This window comes from Lolium perenne, chromosome 7, assembly GCF_019359855.2.
Source record: "Lolium perenne isolate Kyuss_39 chromosome 7, Kyuss_2.0, whole genome shotgun sequence".
NCBI lineage: Eukaryota > Viridiplantae > Streptophyta > Magnoliopsida > Poales > Poaceae > Lolium > Lolium perenne.
In genome coordinates, this window is record NC_067250.2 from 214,313,004 (window position 1) to 214,340,646 (window position 27,643).

The 27,643-nt window shown below is 43.4% G+C and overlaps 2 protein-coding genes across 2 annotated transcripts; one reads left to right on the forward strand and one right to left on the reverse strand.

Annotated features, from left to right (window-relative positions):
* Positions 1–12,572: 12,572 nt before the first annotated feature.
* LOC127314244 (kinetochore protein NUF2 homolog) lies at positions 12,573–18,074 on the forward strand. Its single transcript, XM_051344700.1, has 11 exons — positions 12,573–12,852; positions 12,934–13,243; positions 13,357–13,536; positions 14,541–14,630; positions 15,005–15,112; positions 15,403–15,456; positions 15,549–15,663; positions 15,763–15,920; positions 16,163–16,258; positions 16,351–16,409; positions 17,635–18,074. The coding sequence occupies exons 1-11, from the start codon at positions 12,677–12,679 to the stop codon at positions 17,711–17,713; spliced, it is 1,425 nt and encodes a 474-aa protein (XP_051200660.1). The 5' UTR covers positions 12,573–12,676; the 3' UTR covers positions 17,714–18,074.
* Positions 18,075–18,316: 242 nt separating this feature from the next.
* On the reverse strand, positions 18,317–22,095 carry LOC127315577 (uncharacterized). The gene is made up of 6 exons (XM_051346053.1): positions 22,081–22,095; positions 21,256–21,916; positions 20,559–21,167; positions 20,026–20,471; positions 19,713–19,929; positions 18,317–19,104 (listed from the first exon to the last, which is right to left on the reverse strand). The coding sequence occupies exons 1-6, from the start codon at positions 22,093–22,095 to the stop codon at positions 18,317–18,319; spliced, it is 2,736 nt and encodes a 911-aa protein (XP_051202013.1).
* Between the last annotated feature and the right edge of the window lie 5,548 nt (positions 22,096–27,643).

Genomic DNA, 27,643 nt, shown 5'->3' on the forward strand with positions numbered 1-27,643 from the left:
TACTGGATCCAAAGCGGTACCAGAGCGGTACCAGGGCGGTACGACCGTAACTCGGTTACGGTACCTAAGCGGTACTACCGCTCGTGAGCGGTACTACCGCCCCAGGTACTGCAGGGGTACCGCAACGTGTTTCTGGGGGATGAAATCAGCGCAGACTCAGAGCGGTACCGAGGGCGGTACCTATAGGGGTAGCGGTACTACCGCTACAGGTACCGGTAGTACTGTCCTGGCTAAATCTGGTTTTCTTCCCTTTTTCTCTCCAACCATGTCACCTCGCTAAACACACACAAAACCAGAAAACCTATCAACTACGCTTCAGTCTTCCGATCTTGACACGTCCGGCGAGGTCACCGTGCTCTTGCAAATCTAACAATGATACTCAAGGCACACGGTGAGATTACTCAAGTGTTGTCATCAAACACACAAAACTTGGGGTGTGAATTTTGCTCTTACAACCTCTCCGTGGAATGTCATCTGATTAGCTTGCAAGCATGTGACTTGGTCACAAGAGATGACATGCCACGGTATGAGTAAAGAGTACTTGTCGGAGACGAGGTTGAACAAGGTATGGAGATACTGATGATCAAACCTCAGACAAGTAAAATATCGTGAGACAAAGGGAATCGGTATCATATGTAAATGGTTCAATTGATCACTAAGTTATCGTTGAATGTGTGGGAGCCATTATGGATCTCCAGATCCCGCTATTGGTTATTGGTCGGAGAAGAGTCTCAACCATGTCTGCATAGTTCACGAACCGTAGGGTGACACACTTAAGGTTTGATGTCGTTTTAAGTAGATATGGAAAATGGAATGGAGTTCAAAGATTTGTTCGGAGTCTCGGATGGGATCCAGGACATCACGAGGAGGTGCGGAATGGTCCGGAGAATAAGATTCATATATAGGAAGTCACTTTCCATGTTTGGAAATGATCCGGTGTTTTTATGGAAGGTTCTAGAAGGTTCTAGAAAAGTCCGGAAGAAATCACCATGGAAGGTGGAGTCCCACCTAGCTTGGCCGGCCAGCCAAAGGGGGGAGGAGTCCCAGGTGGACTCCACCATAGGGGGCCGGCCAGCCCACCAAAGGTTAAGGGGAGAGTCCCACCCCAAGTAGGATTCGTCCATATGGCAGTTTTTGAATTGGGGTCTTATTCGAAGACTTGAGCAAACCCTTGGGGGTTCCACCTATATAATGAGGGGCAAGGGGAGGGGGCCGCCCACCACAACCACACCTTGGCCGCACCCCCAAGAGGCACCAAGGCCGGCGCCCCCCTCTCCCCAAACCCTAGCCGCCCCTCCTCCTCATACACCTCTAGTAGCGCTTACGGCGAAGCCTTGCCGGAGATCTCCACCGCCACCGACACCACGCCGTCGTGCTGTCGGGATTCCGAGGAGGATCTACTACTTCCGCTACCCGCTGGAACGGGGAGAAGGACGTCTTCATCAACACCGTACATGTGACCGAGTACGGAAGTGCTGCCCGACTGTGGCACCATCAAGATCTTCTATGCGCTTTCGAAAGCGGCAAGTGATCGACTACAACAACAACGAGATCTAATCTCGTAGGCTTTGGAAATCTTCGAGGGTTAGTCTCATGATCTTCTCGTTGCTACCATCTTCTAGATTGGATCTTGGCTTGTTATTCGTTCTTGCGATAGGAAATTTTTTGTTTTCTATGCTACGAATCCCATCAAAGTAAACAATAGAATTACCTTTGGATAAAACATTGTTGTTTTCTCCCTACTAGCAACAGCACATCTACAATCTTAGAAGTTATTGTCACTCTTCCAAAAAACTAGAGGCATGAGCCTACTATCGAGCATAAATACCCCCTCTTGGAGTCACAAGCATTTACTTGGCCAAAGTATCTACTAGCAATGGAGAGGATGCAAGATCACAAATAACATATGACAAGTATACATAATCGATCTCAACATAGTATTCCATATTCATCGGATCCCAGCAAACACAATATGTAGCATTACATAAGGATGATCTTGATCATGTAGGGCAGCTCACAAGGTCTAAACATGAGGCACAAATTGGAGAAGATAACCATCTAGCTACTGTTATGGACCCATAGTCTAGGGATGAACTACTCACGCCTCACTTCAGAGGCGGATATGGCGATGTAGATGCCTCCAGCGGTGATCTCCCCCTCCAACAGGGTGCCAGGAAGAGCTTCAGAACCCTCCCGGGCTAGGGTCTGCAGTGGCGTCCGCGATGGAACTTTTCGTGTATGGAGACTCGGGTGTGTAAGTTTTTCCCGAGATCGTGAATAAATAGGCGGAAGGGCGAGGTCGATGGAGGCCAGGGGGCCCACACCACCCCTTGGCGCGGGCACAGGCCTGGCCGCGCCAAGGCATGGTCTGGCTGCCCTGCGCCTCTTCTTCGTCCCCACTCTGGACTCTGTCTTTATTACGAAAAAATATTGACTTCGACTTTTGTTTCCAATTCCAAGAATATTTCATGTACAACTTTTCTGAAATATAAAACAACAGAAAATAGGGAACTGGCACCGTGGCATCTTGTTAATAGGTTAGTGCCGGAAAATGTATAAAAGTGCAACGAAGTATGAGCAAACCATATACAAAATGGTGTAAATTAAGCATGGAGCATCAAAAATATAGATATGTTTGCGACGTATCAAGCATCCCCAAGCTTAAATCATGCTCGTCCTTGAGTAGGTAAGCGATAATAAAATAATTTTTGAGGTGACATGAAGCCAACACAATCTTGATCAAGTTATTGTAGAGCATTGTAAGCTGGGATCAAAGTACTCTAAACACAGACATGATAGATATAATTCTATTATATAATTCTAATAATAGAACTTAGAAACTATGTTATATCATGAGAAGTAACTCAAACAAATTGTCATGAATAATTGTGCATTGAAAGCAACTGTTTATTTATGAGCATAGAGAAAACTTAGTAAAGTGGTACTCAGCATGTCCTTTATAAAGTAGCAAATCATAAATGCTAGGACACATTTAAAGTTCAAAGGGTGACTATATACAAGTAAGTTAAGAACAATAAATAGCATAATCATGAATCAATCAATAATAATTTTGGGACTATGCACATTGCACTAAGAATGACAACTATACTCTCTTAATTGGTACATAAAGAAGAAGGTGAAGACTCAACATAAAAGTAAAAGAAAGACTCTTTGTAGAGTAAGCAAGATTAACAAGTTTTATAGAGCTTCCAAAAAGTATGGTACTCATTAGCTTTGAGCTCTCATTGCCCCTATCATAAGCATCTTGAATGGTTAAAGTTAATGTGAGTGCAAATATGAGTTATATGCTTGACAAATCACAAGTTGAAAATCGCATGCCCCTTGAATACGAGTACCTAAACCTCATGCTACTCAACTTAGGTCCCAAATAAGTTCTCGTCATTGTAAGTATACATGTATCACCGAGAACGCCAACTGGGTACCTCCTGCCCCATGATTTGAAAGTACTCCTGTATAGAAGCTATCCCAAGCCAAAATGACAAGACAAACAGACAATGAGTATCTCAGCAATCCTTTTATTTACTATGAGTATAGATTTTTATTGAAGATGCTTCATAGATTGCTCACTATGGTTCGCTGTAAATTTCCACCATGAATGATGCATGGCTTAAATTGGCGGTCCAGGCGTTTCTCTAACATATATACAAACTCCATGGACTTACAAGTTTCCATTTTATTTCGCACCGCTAGGCATCCATAAATAAAAGAACATGACATAACCTAAATAGGAATAAGTGCAATGTTGAAAGCGTTCCCCATGAAAGCATGGTTGTGCTAACTCTCAACTCGCAATTTGCAAACATATAAACTTCATAAGATAGTTACATGACTCAAGTTTATTAAGTACAATTAAGTAAATGTGACATCAAGTTGGTGAGAGCTTTACTAACTAATTTTCTCATGACATAATTTAATTTGGAAGATAAATAAAAGCATGATGAATATACTTGGAATAGCAATAATGCTAATAGGTAGATATGGTGGACACAATTGGCAAATTTTGGTTATTGGTGGTTGGATGCACGAGTAGAGTTCATACTCAGTACATGCAAAGGCTAGGAAAAGACTGGGAGCGACCAACTAAGAGAGCAATAATGGTCATAATCATGCATAGCAACAAAACATTATTAACCAAAGCATCAAGTGATATTACAAGTCAAAAATTAAATGATCATAAAGGCTTTAGTTAACTGGTTATACTGATAACATGGTATAAGCATGTGCCAAGTCTACCCAATAAAACACTAAAGGAGAATACCACAATATTATGCTTTGTATGACAGAAAGAATACATGATTCTTTCAATAGCACATTGTGCACTCTCAACTATTTGAGACAAGTCATGCTACCACAATAAATACTAAGCATATGATAAGAATAACATCCAACACGACATGCCAAAGTCTATGCCACAGTCTAGACAAGATTTCTTTTGCATCACTATAGGCATGTGCTGTCTACTGTTGGCTTCTTTTCCTGTAGACAGTGTTGGGCCTCCAAGAGCAGAGGTTTGTAGAACAGCAACAAGTTTCCCTTAAGTGAATCACCCAAGGTTTATCGAACTCAGGGAGTAAGAGGTCAAAGATATCCCTCTCAAGCAACCCTGCAATCACGATACAAGAAGTCTCTTGTTTCCCCAACACACCTAATACACTTGTCAGATGTAAAGGTGCACTAGTTCGGCGAAGAGATAGTGAAATACAAGTAATATGGATGAATATGAGTGGTAATAGCAATCTGAAATAAAGATGGCAGCAAGCAAACATGTAACATAACAGTAAATAAACGGAGATTTAATGTTTGGAAACAAGGCCTAGGGATCATACTTTCACTAGTGGACACTCTCAACATTGATCACATAACTGAAACTACTCTACACTCTCTTGCTGGATGACAAACACCATTCATTGTGTAGGGCTACAAGATCTCCCTCAAGCCGGAGTTAACAAGCTCCACAACATCCGGAGTTCATATTTAAGTAACCTTTAGAGTGCATGATAGACCATTGCAATTTAGACCGAGTACTAACATAGCATGCACACCGTCACCGTCAGGCTATGAAAGGGGGAATAGATCACATCAATACTATCATAGTAATAGTTAACTCATAATCTACAAGAGATCACAATCATAGCTTATACCAAGTACTACATGATGCACACACTGTCAACATTAAATCATGGAGGAGGAATAGACTACTTTAATAACATCACTAGAGTAGCAAATAGATGATATTCAACTAGATCACAAAGAGAGAGAGATGAACCACATTGCTACGGTAGAGCCCTCAGCCCCAGGGGAGAACTACTCCCTCCTCATCATGGGAGTCAGCAGCGGCGATGAAGATGGCGGTGGTGTCGATGGAGATGCCTTCCGGGGGCACTTCCCCGTCCCGGCGGCGTGCCGGAACAGAGACTTCTGTCCCCCGAATCTTGGCTTCGCGATGGCGGCGGCTCTGGAACTTTTCCCGTATTGTGGCTTATTCGTCTCGAAGTTTTAGGTCACCAGGGCTTAAATAGGCGAAGAGGCGGAGTCGGAAGAGTCCTGGGGGTCCCACACAGTAGGGGGGCGCCCCCCCTTGGCCGCGCCGCCTTGTGGGGTGGGGCCCCCTAGCTCCCCTCTGGCCCCTCTTCGGTGCTCTAGAAGCTTCCGGGAAAAATAAGATACTGGGCGTTGATTTCGTCCAATTCCGAGAATATTTTCTTTGTAGGATTTCTGAAACCAAAAACAGCAGAAAACAGGAACTGGCACTTCGGCATCTTGTTAATAGGTTAGTTCCGGAAAACGCATAAAATCATCATAAAGTGTGAGCAAAACATGTAGGTATTGTCATAAAACTAGCATGGAACATAAGAAATTATAGATACGTTTGAGACGTATCAGCATGAAACATTTTACTCGTCTCCAACACCAATCAAATTATTTGAAATAACTCTCAGAGATGAAAATCAATATGGACCAGAGAGATAATCATACATAAATATAGAATACTAACGAACTCTGAACATAATTCGAGTGAAAGAATAAGAGCTAAACGTAGTAGAAAACTAGAACACTCGCAGAACAATAAGAGCGAAAACTAGAGCGTTCCATGCAATTACAACGGAGTGTGTATTTTCCAAAACAAATATGTCGGGATACAACCATATGCTAAAACAAATAAAACTAAACTAAAAACAAAAATAAAGATGCTCCAAGAACAACACATAGCGTATGAATCAATAAAAATATAGTGCATAGAAAGATGACATGTTGAGCTTTGACGCTTATACCTCTTGAATATTTATTGGGGTGAAATGGGCATACCCAAGCTTGAGCTTTTGTCCATACTTTACCTCATTACATCATTCTTCTTTCCCTACACTTGAAAACTTCCTTCATAATAAACTTTACACAATTCTTTATTAGCAGCATTAGTACAATCAAAATAACAAATCCACTTTGGTTCAATACTAACATATATCAAACATTTATTAAAACATTAGCTACTGTAGCAACCTCTTAAAGAAGCTCTTTGATCAAAATAATTCAAAAAGAAAGAGATTAAGAGGCAAATGCAAACAATGGCGGAAATCTGTCAAAACAGAACAGAAGGTAAAGATTGTTTTTTTTTAGAAAATCTTCTCTTGCTCAAATGGAAAGGTGGTCAACTAACGAAAGTTAGACAATAATCTGGGGCATGTGCAAAAAAAATTGGCAGATCAAAATTCCGTTGTGGCTGTGAATACGAATTTTTATGGTGACAACACAGAGTCTGTTTTCAGGACAGCAACTTCCCCAAATCTTAGTTTCTTCCTATTAGAGGCTATTCTTGGCACAAAAACGAAATAAAAATGATAAGGAGAGGTTATTACAGAGGTAATAACTTCCAAGACTCAACAAAGGAAAAAATACAGAAATAAAAAACATAGGTTATCTCCCAAGAGTGCTTTTCTTTAACGCCTTTAAGCTAGGCGCAAAAAAAGATCTAGCATCAAGTATTATCAAGTGAAGAAACATGAACATAATAATTCGTTTTAATAATAGAATCATAATGTGGCTTCTTTATTTTCCGAGGGAAGTGTTCCATACCTTTCTTTAGTGAGAATTGATATTTAATATTCCCATCTCTCATATCAATAGCAGCACCAACAGTTCTAAGAAAACAGTCTTCCCAATATAATTGGATAAGAAGCATTGCATTCAATATCCAAAACAACAAAATCAACGGGGACAAAGTTATTATTAACCATAATAAGAACATTATTAACTCTCCCCAAAGGTTTCTTTGTAGCAATATCAACACAATGAATATTGAAATAACATTGTTCTAACGGTGGCAAATCAAGCATATCATAGATTTTTCTAGGTATAACAGAAATACTTGCACCAAGATCACATAAAGCATCGCAATAAAAGCCATCTACTTTCATCTTAATGATGGGCTCTCAGCCATGTTCTAACTTTTTAGGAATAGAAGCTTCACATTTTAATTTCTCTTCTCTAATTTGCATGAGAGCATTTGTAATATGCTTCGTGAAAGCCATATTTATAGCACTAGAATTAGGACTTTTAACAAGCTTTTGTAAGAACTTAATTACTTCAGAGATATTGCAATCATCAAAAACAAAGTCATTATTATCAAAGGTAAAAGGACTATTGTCTCCCAGACTCCGAAAAATTTCAGCACACTTATCAGGAACAGTTTTAGTGGTTCTAGGAAATTTTGTAGAAGGAGCGGGGAATTTTCCTACACCAATTATTTTACCATTGATAGTAGGAGGGTGGCTAGAATTTGAGACTTCATTACTATTGGTGGTGGTGATGGTACAAATTTTAGTCAAATTATTACTTCTACCAATTTCATCTTCTCTTTTCCACCTACCATGCAATTCCACCAACATCCTAACATTTTCATCAATTCTAACTTGATGGAATTCAAAGTTTTGTTTTATTTAACATCATGAGGCATAACTTTTAATTTAATAAATTCAACATCACGAGCAAGGCTATCAACTTTAGAAGCAAGAACATCAATTTTGCCAAGCTTTTCCTCAACAGATTTATTAAAAGCAATTTGTGTACTAATAAAGTCCTTAAGCATGACTTCAAGATCAGAGGGTGCACTTTTGCTATTGCTGTAGGAATTACCATAACAATTGCCATAAGCATTACCATTATTAGAAGGATATGGCCTATAATATATAGTTTCTACAAAAATTATTCCTATAAGCATTGTTGTTGAAATTATTGTTTTTAATGAAGTCCACATCAACATGCTCTTCTTGAGAAACCAAAGAAGCTAACGGAATATTATTTGGATTAACATGAGCTTTACCATTAACAAGTATAGACATAATAGTATCAATTTTATCACTCAAAGAGGAGGTTTCTTCAACAGAATTTACCTTCTTACCTTGTGGAGCTCTCTCGGTGTGCCATTCAGAATAATTTATCATCATATCATCAAGTATTTTTGTTGCAGCCCCCAAAGTAATGGATATAAAGGTACGTCCAACAGCTGAATCCAGAAGGTTTTCTTGAAGAAAAATTCTGTCCTGCATAAAAAGTTTGGATGATCATCCAAGTAATCAGTCCATGAGTGGGACAATTCTTTACCAAAAATTTCATTCTTTCCCAAGCTTTAGCAACATTTTCATTATCAAATTGTCTAAATTTCATTATGTCACTTCTCCAGGATATGATCTTAGCAGGAGGATAATATTTTCCAACAAAAGCATCTTTGCGTTTAACCCAAGAATCAATACTATTTCTAGGCAAAGATAGCAACCAATATTTAGCTCTCCCTCTCAAAGAGAAAGAAAGGGAACAATTTCAGTTTTATAATGTCACCATCTACATCCTTATATTTTTGCATCTCACAAAGTTCAACAAAATTATTAAGGTGAGAAGCAACATCATCAGTACTAACACCAGTAAATTGCTCTTTCATAACAAGATTTAACAAAGCAGGTTTAATTTCATAGAAAGCTACTTCAGGAGCAGGTGGAGTAATAGGTGTACAAATAAAATCATTGTTGTTTGTGCTAGTAAAGTCACACAACTTAGTATTTCCAGCAGAACCCATTTTAGCCAAATTAAAACAAAGAAAAAAAAGCTATAATAGAAACTAATTTTTGGCGTGTTTTTGATATAATAAAGAAAACAAGACAAAATAAAATAAACTAAGCAAAACTATAACAAAGTAAAGAGTCTGGAGATGAGAGACTCCCCTTGCAGAAATCCTCTTTCTTCCCGGCAACGGCGCCTGAAAATCTTGCTGGCGGTTGACGGGCTTGATGGAGTGTCTTGATTGTTCCCCGGCAATGGCGCTAGAAAATCTTGATGGTGCTTCTTGGAAGTTGGCAATCTCGTTGGGGAACCCCAAGAGGAAGGTGTGATGACCACATCAACAAGTTTCCCTCACTAAGAAACCAAGATTTAATTGACCATTAGGAGAAAAGGCGTGACTTCTGAAGGTGTTGCTACCTGACTATTGGTAGGGCGCACTACTGGCGTCCACAACAAGGTGGAACCTGCACACAACGCAACCAAAATACTTTACCCCAACTTATAGTGAGGTTGTCAATCTCACCGGTTTTGCTGAGCACAAAGTATTAAACGTATCGAGTGGAAAGAGATGTTTGCAGTAATTAAAGAGAACAGTGCTTGCAGAAAGTAAACAAAACATGATTACAGTAGATGAATTTATCATTGTAAAGGAAAGGAGCGGGGTCCACAGTTCACTAGAGGTGTCTCTCCATAAAGATAACTAACATATTGGGTGAACAAATTACAGCTGGACAATTGACATAATAAAGACCATACATTACAAGATAATTACTATGAGATTCGTTTGGGCATTACAACATAATACATAGACCGTAATCCAACTGCGTCTATGACCAATAATCCACCTTCCTGTTATCGTCTGAACCCTTTTCAATATTAAGTTGCAAGTAATAGATTATCGCATTAAGCAATGTGTGTAAAGTAAATAATAGAATTATCCTCGGATAAAACATTGTTGTTTTCTCCCTATAGCAACAACACATCTACAATCTTAGAAGTTATTATCACTCTTCCAGAAAACTAGAGGCATGAACCTACTATCGAGCATAAATACCTCCGTTTGGAGTCACAAGCATTTACTTGGCCAGCATATCTACTAGCAACAGAGAGCATGCAAGATCACAAATAACATATGACAAGTATATATAATCGATCTCAACATAGTATTCCATATTCATCGGATCCCAACAAATACAACATGTAGCATTACATAAGGATGATCTTGATCATGTAGGGCAGCTCACAAGATCTACACATGAGGCACAAATTGGAGAAGACAACCATCTAGCCACTGCTATGGACTCATAGTCCAGGGATGAACTACTCACGCATCACTTTGAAGGTGGATATGACGATGTAGATGCCTCCGGCGATGATCTCCCCCTCCGGTAGGGTGCTAGGGAGAGCTTCAGAACCCTCCCGAGCTAGGGTCTGCAATGGCGGCCGCGAAGGAACATTTTGTGGATGGAGGCTCAAGTGTTTAGGTTTTTTCCGAGATCGTGAATAAATAGGCGGAAGGGAGAGGTCGATGGAGACCAGGGGGCCCACACCACCCTTGGCGCGGGCCTAGGCCTGGCCGCGCCAAGGCATGGTCTAGCCGCCCTACGCCTCTTCTTCGTCCCCACTCTGGACTCGGTCTTCGTTACAAAAAAATATTGACTCCGGCTTTTGTTTCGTCCAATTTCGAGAATATTTCATGTACAACTTTTTTGAAATATAAAACAACAGAAAATGGGAAGCTGACACTGTGGCATCTTGTTAATAGGTTAGTGCCGGAAAATGTATAAAAGTGCAAAGACATATGAGCAAACCATATACAAATTGGTGTAAAACAAGCTTGTAGCATCAAAAATTATAGATACGTTTGCGACGTATCAATCCAGACTCTAAAGTTTTAGAGACAGGTGGTAAATCACAATCGTCTGAGGTTTTCTCGCAGAGCTGGCTTTCAAAAAACTTGGATGAAATCGGCTGAACACGCCGTCTCTAAGTAACAAGTTTGTACTAGTGGCATAATGTCAAACCAAACCTTCTCTAAGTAACGAGTTTGTACTAGTGTCATAATGTCAAACCAGACCTTTGCCAGTACAGTACAACTGCTAGACCTAAAGCTACTCTGTACATGCCAGCCTCCCCCCTCCCACCCCACCTCCATTCAGCGAAATCACTAGGGAAGAGGGGTGGAGCCGGGAGCTGGAAAGAGACTCTCAAGCGTCCAATGAAAGAGAGATAAAAGAAGGGAGAAATGAGAGCCTCCATGCGTATTAGAGCAAAACCACTAACTTAGCCAATTGTAGGCTATATCACATTGATATGTTTTCTATACTCAGAATTACACTGTAGCGAAACATGTACAATAATAGCTATAAAAATTATCCTATTTTGTTAAGACTACCTACATAAGCTACTTGATAGTTTCAGAAAATGTTTAAGAGCCGGCGCTACGGCTAGCTCTTAACTTAGAGCTTGCTTATATTCTCTTTTCTATTATCTCTAGTTTAATTAAATACAAACATAAAATTTAAATCTTATAGCCAGCTGCCATCATCCTTAGGTGGAGACGTAGTGCATTAGGAGCCTATCGCAGGTGCAGAGCAGCTAGGTTGGAGCCAACTAGGGGTGGAGAAGGATGGGGCGGCAGCGGCCAGCTTCACCGGAGGAAGAGAGGGATGGGGCGGCGACTGCCAGCCTCGTCGGATGCGGAGAAGTATGGGAGAGGCGGCGGCAAGCCTCACCAGATGCGGAGAAGTATGGGGCGGTGGCGGTCAGCCTCATCGTATGTGGAGAAGGATGGTGGCGGTGACGGTCAACCTCACAGGAGGTGTAGAAGTATGGGGCCGACGACGGCCAGCCTCGCCGAAGGCGGAGAAGGAAGGAGGTCAGGCGGCTACGGGAGCATACTTGAGCTAGTGTTCCAGTGTTCTCGCCCGGGACGAGGCAGAGGAAAACATTTCAGGGAAAATACCTCATGATGTAGCTCGAGAATGGTTCATTCGGGAGCGAGCTTCCTAGGCTAAGAAAAAGGAAGTTCATCTCAATATTCGCCCTGAATACAAACAGCTGGAATTTGGGATATCAGGGATTGGACAATGCCAATGTCTAATACCAGGCACGAATGCAAACATCCAAACACGTTGTTCAAAGTTATACTTTAATTTTACAGGTTTTGCTGTTGTTGAAAAAAAATTGGAGCGTATATTTACTAATTTTGTAAAATAATATAAATGGAAATTTTAATTAAAATTGTATTTCCTTAACCAGAAAAACATTCAATTGTGCCTTATATTTTGCAAGGGGGAGCTTTTTTGTTTTTTGAGGGAAGGAAGAGGAAGCTATATTTTTTTTGAGGGAAGGAAGGGGGAGCTATGTTTGTGTAATTGAACAATGTTGTTTAGAGCAGGCTAACATTGGGCTCGTGGTCTTAACAGGCCGTATTCCCTCGGCCCACCGAGAGGGTAAGCCCCACATCGGCGGGAAAGAGTTGCTAGAGCCATCGCCAAAACATTTCGATTTTGGGGGGAAAGAGGAAGGATCTACACGACTAGGCGAGTGGCCGCCGCCGGTAGCCGGTAGCCGGAGGAGGAGGAGAATCGCCGGCGATTCGATGGCGTCCGGCTTCGGGTTCCCAATGCTGTCGGCGGCGGAGATTGCTGAGTCCGTGGTCCAGTTCGGCATCGCCCCCGTGGCTAACCTCCGCCCCGAGGACATCGCCAAGCCCCAGCCGGATCTGCTCCCCGCCATCCTCGCCCGCTTCCTCGCCTCCTTCGTCGATGCCCCCGGGTACCAAACGCGTCGTCGCATCCTCCTCCTCCTCCTCCTCCTCCACTCGCTCGCTCGCTCACCGGCTTGGATTTCCCCCAGGGACGACGACGACGGGCAGCTAGGGTTCAGCGACCTGGCGGGGCTGGACAACCCGGAGCACCACCTGGAGGCCATCCGGGTGCTGCGCCTCCACACCAAGTCGCGGGCCTTCCTCGACTCCATCCAGTTCAAGGACTTCACGCTCGCCGACCTCCTCCGCCCCACCCCGCGCCGCGTCCTCGAGGTCCTCAGCGCCCTCATCAACTTCCTCTTCTACAGGGAGGAGAAGCTCAACCTCCTGCAGCCCATCGTCAACGAGGTCCCCGACTACCACCAGCGCACACTGGACCTCAAGGCCAGGATCGCCGAGGTCTTCCCTGCCTGTTCACAGTTTCTGCAGCTTTTCTGTTCGGGCAAATGCCTACATGCTTGACATTCTTAAAATCGCGTCTCTGCTTGCTGTGCCGGATTCCTCTCCTGCAGCTTCACAAGGAGATTGCGGACCATGAGCTCGCCGAGCAGATGGAAGAACCCATGGCCCAGCAGCTGGAAGCGGACGTCAATGCTCTGCAGCAGAAAGTTCAGGTTTACAACAAGCAGCAATTGGCCCTGCGAGCAAAATCTTCGGCCATCACTGACAAGAAAGAGGAAATCCACAGGAAGGTGTGTGTTCATTCCTGCCAAGTGTCAGCGTCATGTTTCTTCGCATATTATCACCTCCCCACCCAAAAAACCTAACCAAGTTCTGTGAATTTCTGTCATGAACTGTCTTATATTATGGTATTAAAAGATCCACTTATTGCTCAGGAGTTTGGCATGTTGTGAATAATCAAACATGCTACATGGTCTATAATACAACATGAATAATAACGAAAGACTGTTGAGTTCTGATCAAATACACCACACGTTGCCAAATTAGGGTATAAATATGAACAGCATTTTGGATTTGTGCTGGAATGTATTGAAGCTTTGGTTCTTTGTCGTGGCTTTGGCTCTGGTCTGATAGATCAAAGCTAGAGCTGCTTGGTCAAACACTACAGCCCCAAACTTCCAAGTACGAGTGTAAATGAGACTGGAGCCCGTTTGATGCCAATATACTAGGAGCACCCACCTGTACGAACTAGGATCCATTTTGGAACCTGAAGGCAGGAGATCGGCTAAAACAAACTACATATGAATTTAAAGTAGCTTGCAAACATAAATCACAAGAAGTTACATTACTGGCAGTTGGTTATAACCTGTAACATTGAATGCTATATTTAACTATAGGGCCATAGATTTTATTAGACCAGGACTATTGGCCCTTACGCATCTCCTGCTCCAGCTTCTTGACTCTGAGAAGTCATAATAAGCTCCATCCACCTTTCGCAGGTTAGAAGCACTCCAGCCCACATAGAACCAGGCTACCTACAATTTAGTAATTTACCATGTGAAAAGTGAACTCTGTGCACTTTAAAAAAAAATTAGTTATGTATCCACCATTTACTCTTGAGGCTTGGCATCTGCTCATCACCAATTGGTATTAAGCTATACTTCGTGAATGAGAACATTGAACAACTGATATATTGCTCTCCCTAACTTACGCTGAATGTTTTATATGATGAAAAAAAAAAGCAAAAGCTCACTACATGATGTTGTATTCATTGCATTTATGTTTCATGCTGCAGATAACCCAGGCCGATTTTGAGTTGACTAAACATGCCCAAGAAAACTCCAAACTGAGGTCCAAACTAGTTAAGTCTCCAGAAAAGGTTCAGGTGAGACATCTTCCATTTTTCTGTTGCTGCAGGCATTGTACCAAATTTTTGAAACTGGTATTTATTCTGTGACCTGATGTTGTCATGACTATATGGGAATTCAACTACTCGGTTTTTGTAATCTGCCTAGTAGTAGTTGACTGCATACCCGCATATCGTAAACAGGTTGGTAGACCTGCTACATTAATTTTTCCATGAAAGTTTGCTCGTGGAGGGGCCTTAATCCTATTTTTTGGCTCAATTTCAAGCCTACCAAGATGTATGGTGTGGTTAACCTGTGATTTACTTAATAAAACTTGGACTCAAAGGTTTTATCATCACAAGAGATCTGTTTACGTTTGCATACCTAATTTTGGTTTTCTTTCCTATTAAAGAGGGCCTTGGAAGAGAAGAAATCAGTTCGTGCTAAGTTGAAGGAGTCTGAGAAAACAGCAACGCAAAATGTTCAAGAAAAAACTGCCACTTTGGAGTTACTAAATAAGGTATTCTGATTCCACTTTTCAAGCTTATGACCATTGGCTGCAACAACTGATTTCAGACTTATTTCCATGGAGTTTGAAAAATTAAACCATCTGCTAGACTGCTACATATTTGTCTACCGGGTTCATGTAGTTTCCTCATGATATATCTCTGATGTTTTAGATTCCGTTTCTTACTGCTGGTGCCTCTGGTGGTACTAGCTCGTATCATGGTGGCACTTACCGCTGTTCCTAGTTATGCTTCACCAGTAGATACCGGTGTGATTGCATCCTAAACTATCTCCATCTCCCAGGCTCATGAAAAACTGGCGAAGCAACACACTAAAATCCAGGATGTACAAGAACAGGTGAGAGTAGCTGCAAAGAACAATTGGATTCTGTACCTGGATTTATTGAGCGGTGAGACTGGGCTAATTCTTATTCTTACTGTTGCTGCTAGCTTGCTGCTGCTAAAACAGTTGAAAAGGAAGTTAAATCTCGCAAAGCTAAGCTTAATGATGAAAGTCTCACAGTCAGGTCCTTTGATGCACAGATTATTGAATGGCAAGGAAAAGGTTATCTTTCTCATTTCTATTTGTATATTTTGCTAGTACTATGTTCCTCTTGTTCCGAAGTTATTTTCCTTACATTGTTACATGATACCTTCCAACCAGTACATGAAATGGAGGAGCGTCTCAAGACGAAAGTGAAAGAAAGGAATCAAATAATAGCGGATGAAAATCAGAAACTGGGTGCTTTGAAGTCCGAGATTGAATGTAAACTGCAGTGTCTTGAACCTAGAGAAAAGAAAGTAGAGGCAATGATCGCGAAGGTGATGTGCTTATTCTGAAGTCATAGCTTGTTTGAACTTAATATCCTTTTGAAATTGTTGTTAATTTTGGTGTCTACATGTAAACTACTTACCTATGGGGATTCTGTTGAGGCTTGATTAGTATTTATTGCCGCTGTTAGTACATAAAACACAATGCTAACTGTCCATCTCTTTGAATGTTCAGGCTTGCAGATTTAGTCACTCTATTTGTTAATTCTGCTTTTCTTCATGTCACCACACAGGCTTCTAAGTTATGTTCAGAGGCTGCTTCAGTAAGGACTGCTGCCACATCAGAACAACAGAAAATACGTGCAAAGTTCGACAATATTCTGAAGGCGGTATGTCTGCTTCAAAAGACTGTTCCGTAATATCATCAATAAACATGCTTCTTTTCAAGAATATGTAAACTGCTGACATATCTTTTCTGCAGTTCAACACCTACATGGATAATATCAACCCTTTCCTGGAACGACTCGAGGAGGTGGGCAGGTTAGATCACTGAGCTTTCGAGACCATTTGAATACCTTTCCTGCACTTAATGAAATTACATGACCTGTGACTTGAACCCAAACTAAATATAGCCCAAGTCGATATTTTACATATGGAAAAGCCTTCCTGCTTTACCACACGTCCTCTTTTCCACCACACATTATCTCTTCCTTTTTGCTTATCCTCTTACCCATTGCACGCAAGAAACAGAGCTTATGTCCCAAATTCAACGCAAAAACTCGTCCTGAGGCGTCACTTTATTGCCTGTGCAGCAATGCCCTCGCCGCCGTACAACTCGAGCACATACACGGATACACCGCAGTGCGGATGCCTCCTGTCTCTGGTCGCTCTTATCCACCAAAAGTCCAAAACCCACCACCAGCCCCTCTCCTCTTTCTGTCGTGACGAGCACCTCTGTCTCCTCTGCGCGTGGCTGATGGGGCAAGACACAAGGTTTTGTTGCTGCCAACTAGTGCCCGCTGGACCTGCTAATGGCCTGGGGGGGGGGGGGGGGGGGGTGCTATGAACGGCTGCTGCAAGCATCTACGGCCTACCCGCGGAGCTGCAAGTGGGCACCGTCAGAGCTGCAAACATATGACCTACCGTCGGAGCTCCAAGTGGCCGGCGTGGGAGCTGCAAACTAACACTGCTGGAGCTGCAAGCCTACGGCCTATTGTTGGCACGGTGAGTGGGCGCAGGAGCTGCAAATGACCGCCAGCAATGCTGCAAGCAAGTGGCAGTGTGGGGTGCGATGGGCGTCTTCTCCGGCTATTGGCGGCAGCCATGGCTCACCACGCCGACGCTAAGCTCGTGCAAAGCAATGGGACAGGCTTTCTCGCCAGCGTCGATCGCAGCTCACGGCAAGCCTTCCTCGCTGGCGGCAATCTCATCTCACAGCAGAGCTTCCTTGCCGGTGTCGGTCGCATCTCAGGCGGAGCTCTCTCGCCGGCAGCGGACACACCTCATGGAGCTGTGCGCCGTGCCCAGGGACCTCCCTCTAGCGCGTGAGAAGATTTAACCTGTTTTTTTCTGCTCGATGCAGAACCGTTTGTGGGCAGTATTGGATGATGTGGATTGTCCCATCGAACGGTTAGAAAGCAGGAGGATGGATGTTTCTCATCCTTCGGGGACGCTCAGCATGACCCTTTACATATATTTCATAATGTAGACTAGCAGCTGAGAATTTCTGATGGGATTATTTTCCTTTCTATATCCAAATGTGTAGGCAATTGGCTGAGGAAGATAGCTCCGCACCCAAAGCCAGTGCAACAAGCAAGAAGTCAAGGGCTAGGAAAAGGACATGAGGTGTTCTTCTTACCAGATGCCATGCCGTATATTTCCGGAGAACCTTCGGTTCATCTGTACATGGCGCTGCTAGAACATCGGCACTTTATCGATCTTTGATTTGAAATATGTGTGCATAACAGAAAAGGCATAGAGCTGACTACCCCTAGATACGCGCTGCTTTGTTCGTATCCCTGGCAACGTGGGCGAACGAACACAAACTGAAAAGATCCTGCGACGGCGTTTGTACTATTTACTGAACTATCTGCTGATCTGGACACTACGTATTGCTTGTTGTTTCGTAGAAGGATGGACGGAAGCCATGTACGGATGTTCTGTTCTTTGTAAATACTAGATCTATGACAGCTCGTGTTGCCTTCATCGACCTCGGCGACGAGGACTAGGCGCATTATCCACTTTTGTTTTTCTTATGTCTAAAACTAGAACCTTCCTGTCCCCAAAAATAAGTACTAAGCTCAATATATATCTATGTTTTTCACTGTTTTGTGAGTTTGAGGCCGTTGGGGCTCCCTCCCAACGTAAACGGACATGGGCAGTTTTCCTGTCCGCCGGCCACCTCAAACGGATCTTTTTTTTTTTTGAGATGGAACACAGTCATTCCATTAAACTTGCACGGCATAATCGCCGGACATGGCACTGGTTACAGCAATAGGATAGTTTTCGACCCACACATTGTGGTAACTCTGCGGCTCAGCCGCACCCAATGCCGCTAGCTCGTGAGCTGGTTTGTTACAAGACCGATGCACATAAATCACACGGTAGTCGATAAAGTTCAGCCAAAGATTATACTTCACTTCTCTAAACAGGGCTCCAAGTGGTGCATCATCATAATCATTCGAGTTAACTGCTTGCTTCAAGACTAGGCAATCCGTAGCAAACACAGGCCTTCCAATCCCAAACTGATCCGCCAGGGAGATTGCTTCAAGAAGTGCATGCGTTTCAGTTTGAAGGGGTTCACCAACATTTGCTACACTGCCCGCAGCAGCAAAGATTGGTTGACACGCATGGTCCCTTGCGATGCAACCCCATCCTCCATTCCCAGTAGCAGATTTGTAAGATCCATCAGTATTTATCATGATCCAGTCTCTTTGCGGAGGCTGCCATTTAAGCTCATTCTGTTGTATGCTCGTGGACTTCGATTTAAAAAATTCAGTCCATTCTCTTGTATGTCTCCTGACTGTAAACTGAAATTCAGCAGGTGACAAACGTTTCTCATTGTGGTTTGCTTTATTCCTCTCCGTCCACCAACACCATAACAGGGCTACCGCCGTCATCATATCCTTGTATTTCAATGAGAAAATTTCATGAACAAACTCTAGACTTGAATTGCATTCTAGAAGCTGCACTCTTAGTTGTTCTGGGAGCACACTCCTCCAAACCTTCTTCAGTTCTGAGCATCGCAGGAATAGGTGTCCACTGTCCTCAAACAGCCTATTGCAGATAGCACATCGGGTGTCCAGGTCCACATGCTTCCGTTCAATGTTCCTTCTTGTTGGCAGACTATCATGGCCAACTCGCCACAAGAAATGGTGAACTCTGGCTGGGCAATCCAGGTCCCATAACCGGCGCCAAATGCTTCTCCTCCACAGGCTGCCTCTTGTCCATCCGATGACCCTGATTGCCTTACCTCACTAGTCGCTAAGGAGTGGACAGTGTAGGCTGACTTGACCGAGAATCTGCCTTTGTCATCGAAATGCCAAGCAAGGTGATCTTGTTCATGCTCACAGATTGGGATCCGAAGGATGACTTCAGCATCCTCTTGGCTAAAAGTTTGGCGCACTAGCACTTCATCCCACGTTCCAACGACTGGGTCCAGAAGCTCATGCACTTTAGTCAGAACTTGGATACCCTGAGTAGTACGAGGCTGACGTGTATCACCATTAGGGATCCAGGGATCTTCCCATATGCGAACTTTTGTACCATCCCCAATCCGCCATATGATCCCCTGCTTGACAACATCAAGACCCTTCAACATGCTTCGCCATACGTAACTCATACCTGGCATTGGTTTTGCATTGAGGATATCACCATCCCCGAAATATTTAGCTCTCAGTACCCTGCTACAAAGTGAATAAGGCGCTTGTATCAGGCGCCACACTTGTTTGGCCAACATTGCCAAGTTGAAATGGTGGAGATCCCGGAATCCTAGGCCTCCCTCTTCCTTTGGTCTCATCATTTTCTCCCAGCTGATCCAGTGTGCACGATGCTCATCTTCCTGTTGTGACCATCAGAAGCGACAAATAGCTTGAGTGATATCATCACAAAGGCTTTTGGTAAGGTCAAAACAGGCCATTGCATAGGTTGGAATTGCCTGTGCAACGGCTTTAATAAGGATTTCCTTGCCAGCTTTTGAGAGGAACTTTTCTTTCCACCCTCTTATTTTACTTAAGATTCTTTCTTTCAGATAAACAAATGCCCTTGATCTTTCACGACCAATATAAATTGGGAGACCAAAATACTTGCCACCGTGTGCTTCCATACGCAGCCCCAACACCCCCATAATTGCATCTTTTTTCCTTCTAGGAGTATTGATACTGAATAAAACCGATGACTTGTCCCAGTTTATAAACTGTCCAGAGGCTTCCTCGTAGCGCCGAAGAATGAAATTGATCTCAGCAGCACCCTCCAAGTTCGCTTCCAACAACAAGAGTGAGTCGTCCGCGAACAAAAGGTGATTAACACTTGGTGCACTTGGAGCCAGCTTTATCCCACTAATTGCACCTCTTCTTTCCGCATTATGAATGAGGGCTGAGAAACCTTCAGCACACAATAAGAAAAGGTACGGCGAGATAGGGTCACCTTGTCAAAGACCACGGCCCGGAATTATTGTATCCGTGATGTTACCATTGACCTTGAAGCGGTATGAGACAGACCGTACACACTTCATCACATTCTTCACAAAATCATTGCAGATTCCCAACCTCAACATTGTCCCCTCCAAGAAGGACCATTCTACACGATCATAGGCCTTACTCATATCTAACTTTACTGCCATGTAACATTTCTTTCCCGATCTTCTCCTCTTCATAAAATGAGACATCTCATATGCAAGTATAGTATTATCTGAAATAAGCCGACCTGGCACAAAAGCACTCTGATTTGGAGAGATAAGCTCATCAAGGATGCACTTCAAACGGTTAGCCAACACCTTGGACACTAGCTTATAAACGACATTACAAAGGCTAATAGGGCGAAGATCCTTCATACTTTCAGGGTTCTGCACCTTTGGGATAAGCACCACGATTGTTTCGTTCCATCCCTCCGGTATACTGCCGCCTTGCAATACGTTTACAACCTCTTGCACCAATGCATCACCAACCGTTCCCCAAAACTTCTTGAAAAAAATCGCTGGCATACCATCTACACTAGGAGCTTTAAGATCTCCAATGCTATCCAGGGCTTCTTTAATTTCTTCGCGTGTAAATTCAGCATTGAGATGTGCATTCATTTGGTCTGTAACGCGTGGTTGGATATGTGGTAGAACCTGCAACATATTTGTACCTGCCATGGGGGTAAACAAGCCAGAAAAATAGTTAGTTACAAGAGCCTGCAAGCTCTCCTCCCCTTCTACCACCACTCCATCCTCCCTCCTCAACTTTTTTTATAGTATTATGCCTTTTCCTCTCCGACGCCACTGAATCAAAATAAGTGGTGTTCCGATCACCATTTTGCAGCCAAGTGACATGCGCCCTTTGCTTCCAATGTGTATCCCATTGTTCCTCCACGCGATCCAGACGGTAGCGCAAAACTTGCTCCTTCCTTAAAGATGCTTCAGTGATACTATCCTTGCGGCACTCCTCTAGATCGGCCTTCAGCTGCTTTATACGTTTTTGGAGATCACCCATGACCTCAGGGCTCCAACTTGCTAATTCCTTTGACACGAAACGAATTTTCTCCGGTAGTTTAACTTCACCTCGAGCTCCTGCAGTTATCCATGCATTATTAACCACCTCCTCACAACCATCTTCTAGGAGCCACCGTGCCTCGAAACGCTTATTTAAGTTATTGTTGCTGATTCGGACTGGCTGGGTGGTTCCCTCCAAATGTACAATCACAGGCCTATGGTCGGAGTGTTCGGGGTCCCCATTTATCACCTTGTAACCAGGGAAACGAGCTCGCCATGCTGGCGAGGCCACAGCACGGTCCAACCTTTCACGGATATACCCCACGAAAGTTATTATTCCTCCAAGTGAAGATGTCACCTTCAAAACCCAAATCTTGCAGATTACAAAAGTCAAGAACACTACGGAAAATTTCCATAAGAGATTGGGCTCTAGGGGGCCCCCCTTGTTTTTCAAAACTGTACATTGTTTCACTGAAATCACCTAGGCACATCCAAGGAAGATCTGATTGGTGCTAGACGGACCGAAATGTGGTCCATTTTGTGGGGGCTTGTTGGGATGACCTAACACCGGCGGGGTCGACGGTGCGTACATCGGTAAGGTGCTTTGTGGTAAGGAAAACGTTAGGAAAAAAATTAAGGGCATGTACAAGGGTGTTATCTGGGCACGTAGGATAAACGCTTAGGTGAAGGAAAAAGAAAGTTGAAAAATTCTTTGCCTTCCTTAATTCAGAGATATCATCTTAGCAATAATATTTTTCACCACATATTTGTGAATTCATAGTTCCTAAAGATAAGAGTAAAAAGTAACCTATGTACTTCAACTTTTCTTATTATATCTCAATAACAGATTAAGATAAGAACATCTTATCAATCATTATACATGCATTAAGAGAATGGCTGCAAGTCCACTTGTCGCTTAAATGTGAGGCCAAACTATCAGGTATGCTAGAAATGCTACTAAATTTTTGCTCAATTTTTGTTCCTGAAAACGGTACTGACCGTGTAGGAGCATCTCCAGTTGCGTATCCCAAACGACGCCCCAAAAGCCTATCGGGTGTGATAGATAAATCATGCCAATCCTCGTGCCTAAAGGCCGTTTCTGTTCAACGTGGCCCAATAGCGTGTCTAGTGCCCAAAGCGCATCCCTGCACCACAATGGACATGCTAGGTGCGCTGGACTAAAGTTGTGCCTCCCGCCATTTAGGTAAAAGCACGTTGGGTACCACCTGCCAGCATCTCGGGCCATTCACACGTTCTTCCACGACGTGCCTCCCCTCTGAAAGGACGAGATGTCGCCTAGAGGGGGGGGGGGTGAATATGCGTTTTAAAACTCTTACGGATTTGGCTTGTAAGAATGCGGAATTAAACTAACGTTTATTTTACAAGCACAAATCATAAATATGCTAGGCTCAACTAAGTGCAACAACAACAACTAGATCTAAGCAAGATAGGCACAAGATATATGTACCACAAGTGATAGCAAAATATATGTACTTCAAGCACGATGGCTATCACAAGAAAAGTAAGCTTGGGTATAGAAATAATCGAGACACGCGGAGACGAAGATGTATTCCCGTGTTCCCTTCCTTTGCAAGAAGGTACGCCACGTTTGGAGAGGTGGAGGTCCCACAAATGATTCCCCAACGCCACGAAGGCTTACCTTCTTCTCCTGAGCCTATCCCACGAAGGAATAGCTCTTTCCTTATGGCTAGCTTTTCCTCCACTCCGGAGATGGCCAGAGCCTATCCCACGAAGGAATAGCTCTTTCCTTATGGCTAGCTTTTCCTCCACTCCGGAGATGGCCAGCTCCAAAACCACTTCACAAGCTCCACGAAGGAGAAGCCCGTGCCTCTTCACAATCTTCCTTGAAGAGATCACCAGAGCACCAACCGCCAAGCCAACTAGGAGGTCTCCCTCCAAGAGTAACAAACTCACGGTCTCTCACTCGAACTAATCGTGGTGGAGAGCTCAACACTATGCAATGATGCAAAGCAAGAACAGTAGAGGTGTTGAAATCCTTCACACTCAAATCCCACCCAAGCAACAGATGCTAGGATGAGATTAGAGAGGAAGAACAAGGGAGGAAATCAACAAATGACTCCAAGATCTTGATCCCAAGAGTTCCCCTCAGTTAGAGGAGGAATGGATTGGAGGAGGTTGTAGATCTAGATCTTTTTTAGATCCCCCAAGAATATGCAAGAATCATAGGAGGAAAGGGAGAGGAAGCAAGCTCAAGAGGTTCAACAATGGTTGTCAAAACCGTGCTCAAGAACCTCAAGAACAATGGGGAAGAAGGCCCCTTTTATAGCCCCTCCAAAATATGACCGTTTGGGCCAAAATCGAGCCCGAACCCGGCGGTACCGAAATTTTCGGCACCCCACCCGGCTGAAAGTGCATGGAGCCCCCATGTGTGGTTTTGGTAATTAATGACAATCCCTATGGACAAATTTTTTCATTGAGTTATATATGTAGGAGTTGTCCATATGCAATGCTTGAACCATATGTTGGCTTCAAGATTGCAATAAGAAGCAAATGAAGAAGATCAAGTGTCAAGTATGTCTTGAAGATGAAGATGAAGTGAACTCTCAAGGTTAACTTCAAGACATCAACGAAATGAAGTGCAAGTTCAAGATGAGCCAACTTGAAGAGATTATATGCTTGAAGCTTGCCATGAAGAAATGAAGTGCAAGTTCAAGATGAGCCAACTTGAAGAGATCATAGGCTTGAAGCTTGCCATGAAGAAATGAACTGCAAGTTCAAGATGAGCCATCTCGAAGAGATCCTTCACTTGACTCTTGCCATCCATATGGTGATCATGGATATGTGAAGATGCGCCGAAGAAGAAGCTCTCCCATGGTGGATTATGGGGGAGCAATCCATATGGTGTTCATGGATATGTGAAGACGCGCCGAAGAAGATGCTCTCCCATAGTGGAGTATGGGGGAGCATTTCGCATGAGTTCGTCAAGCAAGCACAATCAAGAAAGGCGTTCCATCTTGTTGCGGTCAAGATCGTCATCATCGCGCTCAAGTGGAATGCGCAAGTATAAGGTTTGCTCTTGATAAAGTTTCTTTCTTACCGGTCTCATAGTGTAGTTGGAGCCCGGTTTATAGTTTAATTGCCGTACTATCAAAAGGGCTCTCGAGTGAGTAACTCGATCGTATCCTTCGGAGAGCTCAAACCTTTGCATCCTTGCAGCATCTCTCTTGGTTGTTATTTGGATCTTATCCATGTGATGTTTTAGAGCTTGTGCTTATTCTCATGACAAGCTCTAGTTCATCGAAAACGGATTTCGCATAAATCACTTGTTGCGTCTTCGAGTTTGGTGTTTTTCTCGGATTCTCATGTTGAGGTGTTGCACCTCTAAAAATAATAGAAAATCACCCCCCACTAGTTTCCATATTTTGTTGGGTAATCTCTTGTCGTCCTCTTTCCAACAAAATTGGTTTCACTCTATTCGGAGCTACCAATCTTAAGTTTTGGATTTTACAAGGTAGCAGGTTTATATCACCAGGCCGGATTTTCCGGGCCGGATATTTGCAAAATATCCGGCCCCTGAAATTTGGCTAAGTACTTTCAACGATGTCGCGTAGTAACCCTGGATCTAGGCCGGACTTTTGCACGGAATTTCCCAGAGGCCTGATTTTCCGGGGGGGCGGATTATCCAGCCCTCACTTACACCGGATTATTCGGCCCTGGATTTGCCCCAACGGCTCGATTTTCTTGGGGGGTATAAATACCCCCTTCTTCCTCCTTGGGCTAGTGCTCCTCACACTCTCTCTCTCCTCCATTGTTGTTCTTGAGAAGCTTGCCCTATCTCTCTATCCCTTCATGATTCTTGCCCCCTTTTGAGGGAAAAGAGAGAGGAGATCTAGATCCGCACTTTGACCAAACCAAATTATCTTTTTATGAGTGAATCTTTGGGATCTAGATCTTGGATAATTTTGTGTTCTCCTCTTTGTTCTTCCTCTCTTATTCCACCAATAGCTTTTGTAGCTTTGTTGGAATTTGAGAGAGAAGGACTTGAGCATCTTTGTGGTTTTCTTGCCATTGCATTTGGTGCATAGGTTTGAGTTCTCCACGGTGATTCGTGGTGGCGAAAGCAAGAAGGTTGTTACTCTTGGGTTCTTGGAATCCTAGACAGATTCTAGGCCTTTGTGGTGATTTTTTGGGAGCCTCCAATTAAGTTGTGGATGTGTGCCCCAATCTTTGTGTAAGGCCCGGTTTCCGCCTTGAAGGAAATCCCTTAGTGGAACCGTGACCTAGGCCTTTGTGGCGAGGGTCACCGGAGAATAAGGTGAGGCGCCTTCGTGGCGTTCGGTGTGTGGTGTGAGTACCGCATCTTGGGGTGAGGCTTTTGTGGCGTTGGTGTGCATCGAGCAACCACACCTCAAGGTGAGCCTCTTGTGGCGTTCGAGGGCACTAAGCCAACGCACCTCTCCAACGGACATTAACACTCGCAAGAGTTGCTTGTATTGCTTAGCATAAGTTGTTGGTGCACATAGGTGAACCATAGTATATAGGCTTTGGGCTTGACAAAGTAAACGCTAGTTTTATTCCGCATTTGTTAAGCCCATATTGTAAAAGTTTAAATCGCCTATTCACCCCCCTCTAGGCGACATCCTTGTTCTTTCACCGGCATGCCGGGCCAGATACCGGGCTACCCGGCAGCAGCACTCGGCATGCCGAGCCACACGCCGAAATTGCGATAACTTTTGCATCCGGACTCCAATTTCAATGATCTTGGGCTCGTTGGAATCACGACAACAAGCTCTACAACATTATGCATATAAAAATCATAGTACAACCATTGAGTAAGAAAAATAATATAAAAGGTTTTTCCTATATATAAAACATCAAACCTGTAAAACCTCCAACCATGAAAACACAATAGAAGATGCATACGAAATCCGCTTTAGATGAACTTGGACTTGTTGTAAAGCTAGCAACAAGCTCAAGAACCTCAAATAAAGAAACACCAAGAAGTAAGAAGATTTATGGAATGCAAAGCATGCAAAGGGTTGAGATCCCTAAGACGATGTGATCAAGTTACCCAACCGAAAGCCCCTCTTGATAGTGCGACTATCTATCCTATAACCCGGTCTCTCAACAACCACCTTGAGACCGGTAAAAGGAAAACCTAGCAAGGCCATACCTTTGCCTTGCACATCCCGCTTGATCTTGATGATAACTCTTCAAGCTCCACTCAAGCCGGAATGCCTCACTTGATCATTGTTGCTTCGTGAAGACTCACAAATTCTCCCCATACACCATGATGGGATCGATCCATTGATGCACATCTTCACATGTCCATTATCACCAAATGGATGGCAAGCTTCAAGCATATGATCCTCTTGAGATGATCAACTTGAACTTTCCCAACTCAACCTTGATGACGATCACCACTTGATGTCATCTTCTCATGGGCTATATGAGATCTCACTTTTGATGCATGCCCATGGAAAGATACCTAACCAACATAGACAACACAAGAGCACATATATGATGGGTTAGTTCATAAAACATAATTGACAAGGCTTACCATACCACATGACTTCATGTGGCACATTCTTCATGCTTCATGTGTTGACCAAACTTGAATCTATTCTTCACTCTTTGTATTGGTCAACCTTGTATCTTCTCATGCTCTATCATATGATCTTGAGGTGTATAAAGAACTCTTCATTTGGTTGCATGCTCTAAATATTAGTCAACCATAGCTCAACTCATGAGACTATCATGACACCGACTTAGAGCCATATCTTGAATTCTTCACTTGGAATCAAGCACTCAAGATCTTGATCATTCATTGCTTAACACATAAGCTAGAGCATGGCTAATGTTGAGTTCCACATAAGAACTCCATCTTCATTTCTTCTTCTTGTTCATATCACATATATGTCTTCAAATCGATGATCTTGATGCCAATACTTAAGGTATATCTTGGAATCCGCTGGCTGAATCGATTTTGGGACGCTCGATTTGAGCCGCAAGGCCGCTCCTCGAGCTGTACCACTCCTCCTTCCGCCATGGCATCTCCAAAGGTGAGGCTTCCCAGCTGGGCATGGGCAGTGCGCGGGGTCGA

Excerpts from the sequence above, each read along its gene's own strand:
- LOC127314244 (XM_051344700.1), top strand. The coding sequence starts at position 12,677 with ATGGCGTCCGGCTTCGGGTTCCCAATGCTGTCGGCGGCGGAGATTGCT. Across the intron at positions 13,537-14,540 it reads AAGAGGAAATCCACAGGAAG|ATAACCCAGGCCGATTTTGA; the intron begins GTGTGTGTTCAT and ends TTCATGCTGCAG. Across the intron at positions 16,410-17,634 it reads CGACTCGAGGAGGTGGGCAG|GCAATTGGCTGAGGAAGATA; the intron begins GTTAGATCACTG and ends CCAAATGTGTAG.
- LOC127315577 (XM_051346053.1), bottom strand. Across the intron at positions 20,472-20,558 it reads ATACCGCTTCAAGGTCAATG|GTTTCTCAGCCCTCATTCAT; the intron begins GTAACATCACGG and ends TGTGTGCTGAAG. Across the intron at positions 19,930-20,025 it reads TTATTAAAGCCGTTGCACAG|GAAGATGAGCATCGTGCACA; the intron begins GCAATTCCAACC and ends TGGTCACAACAG.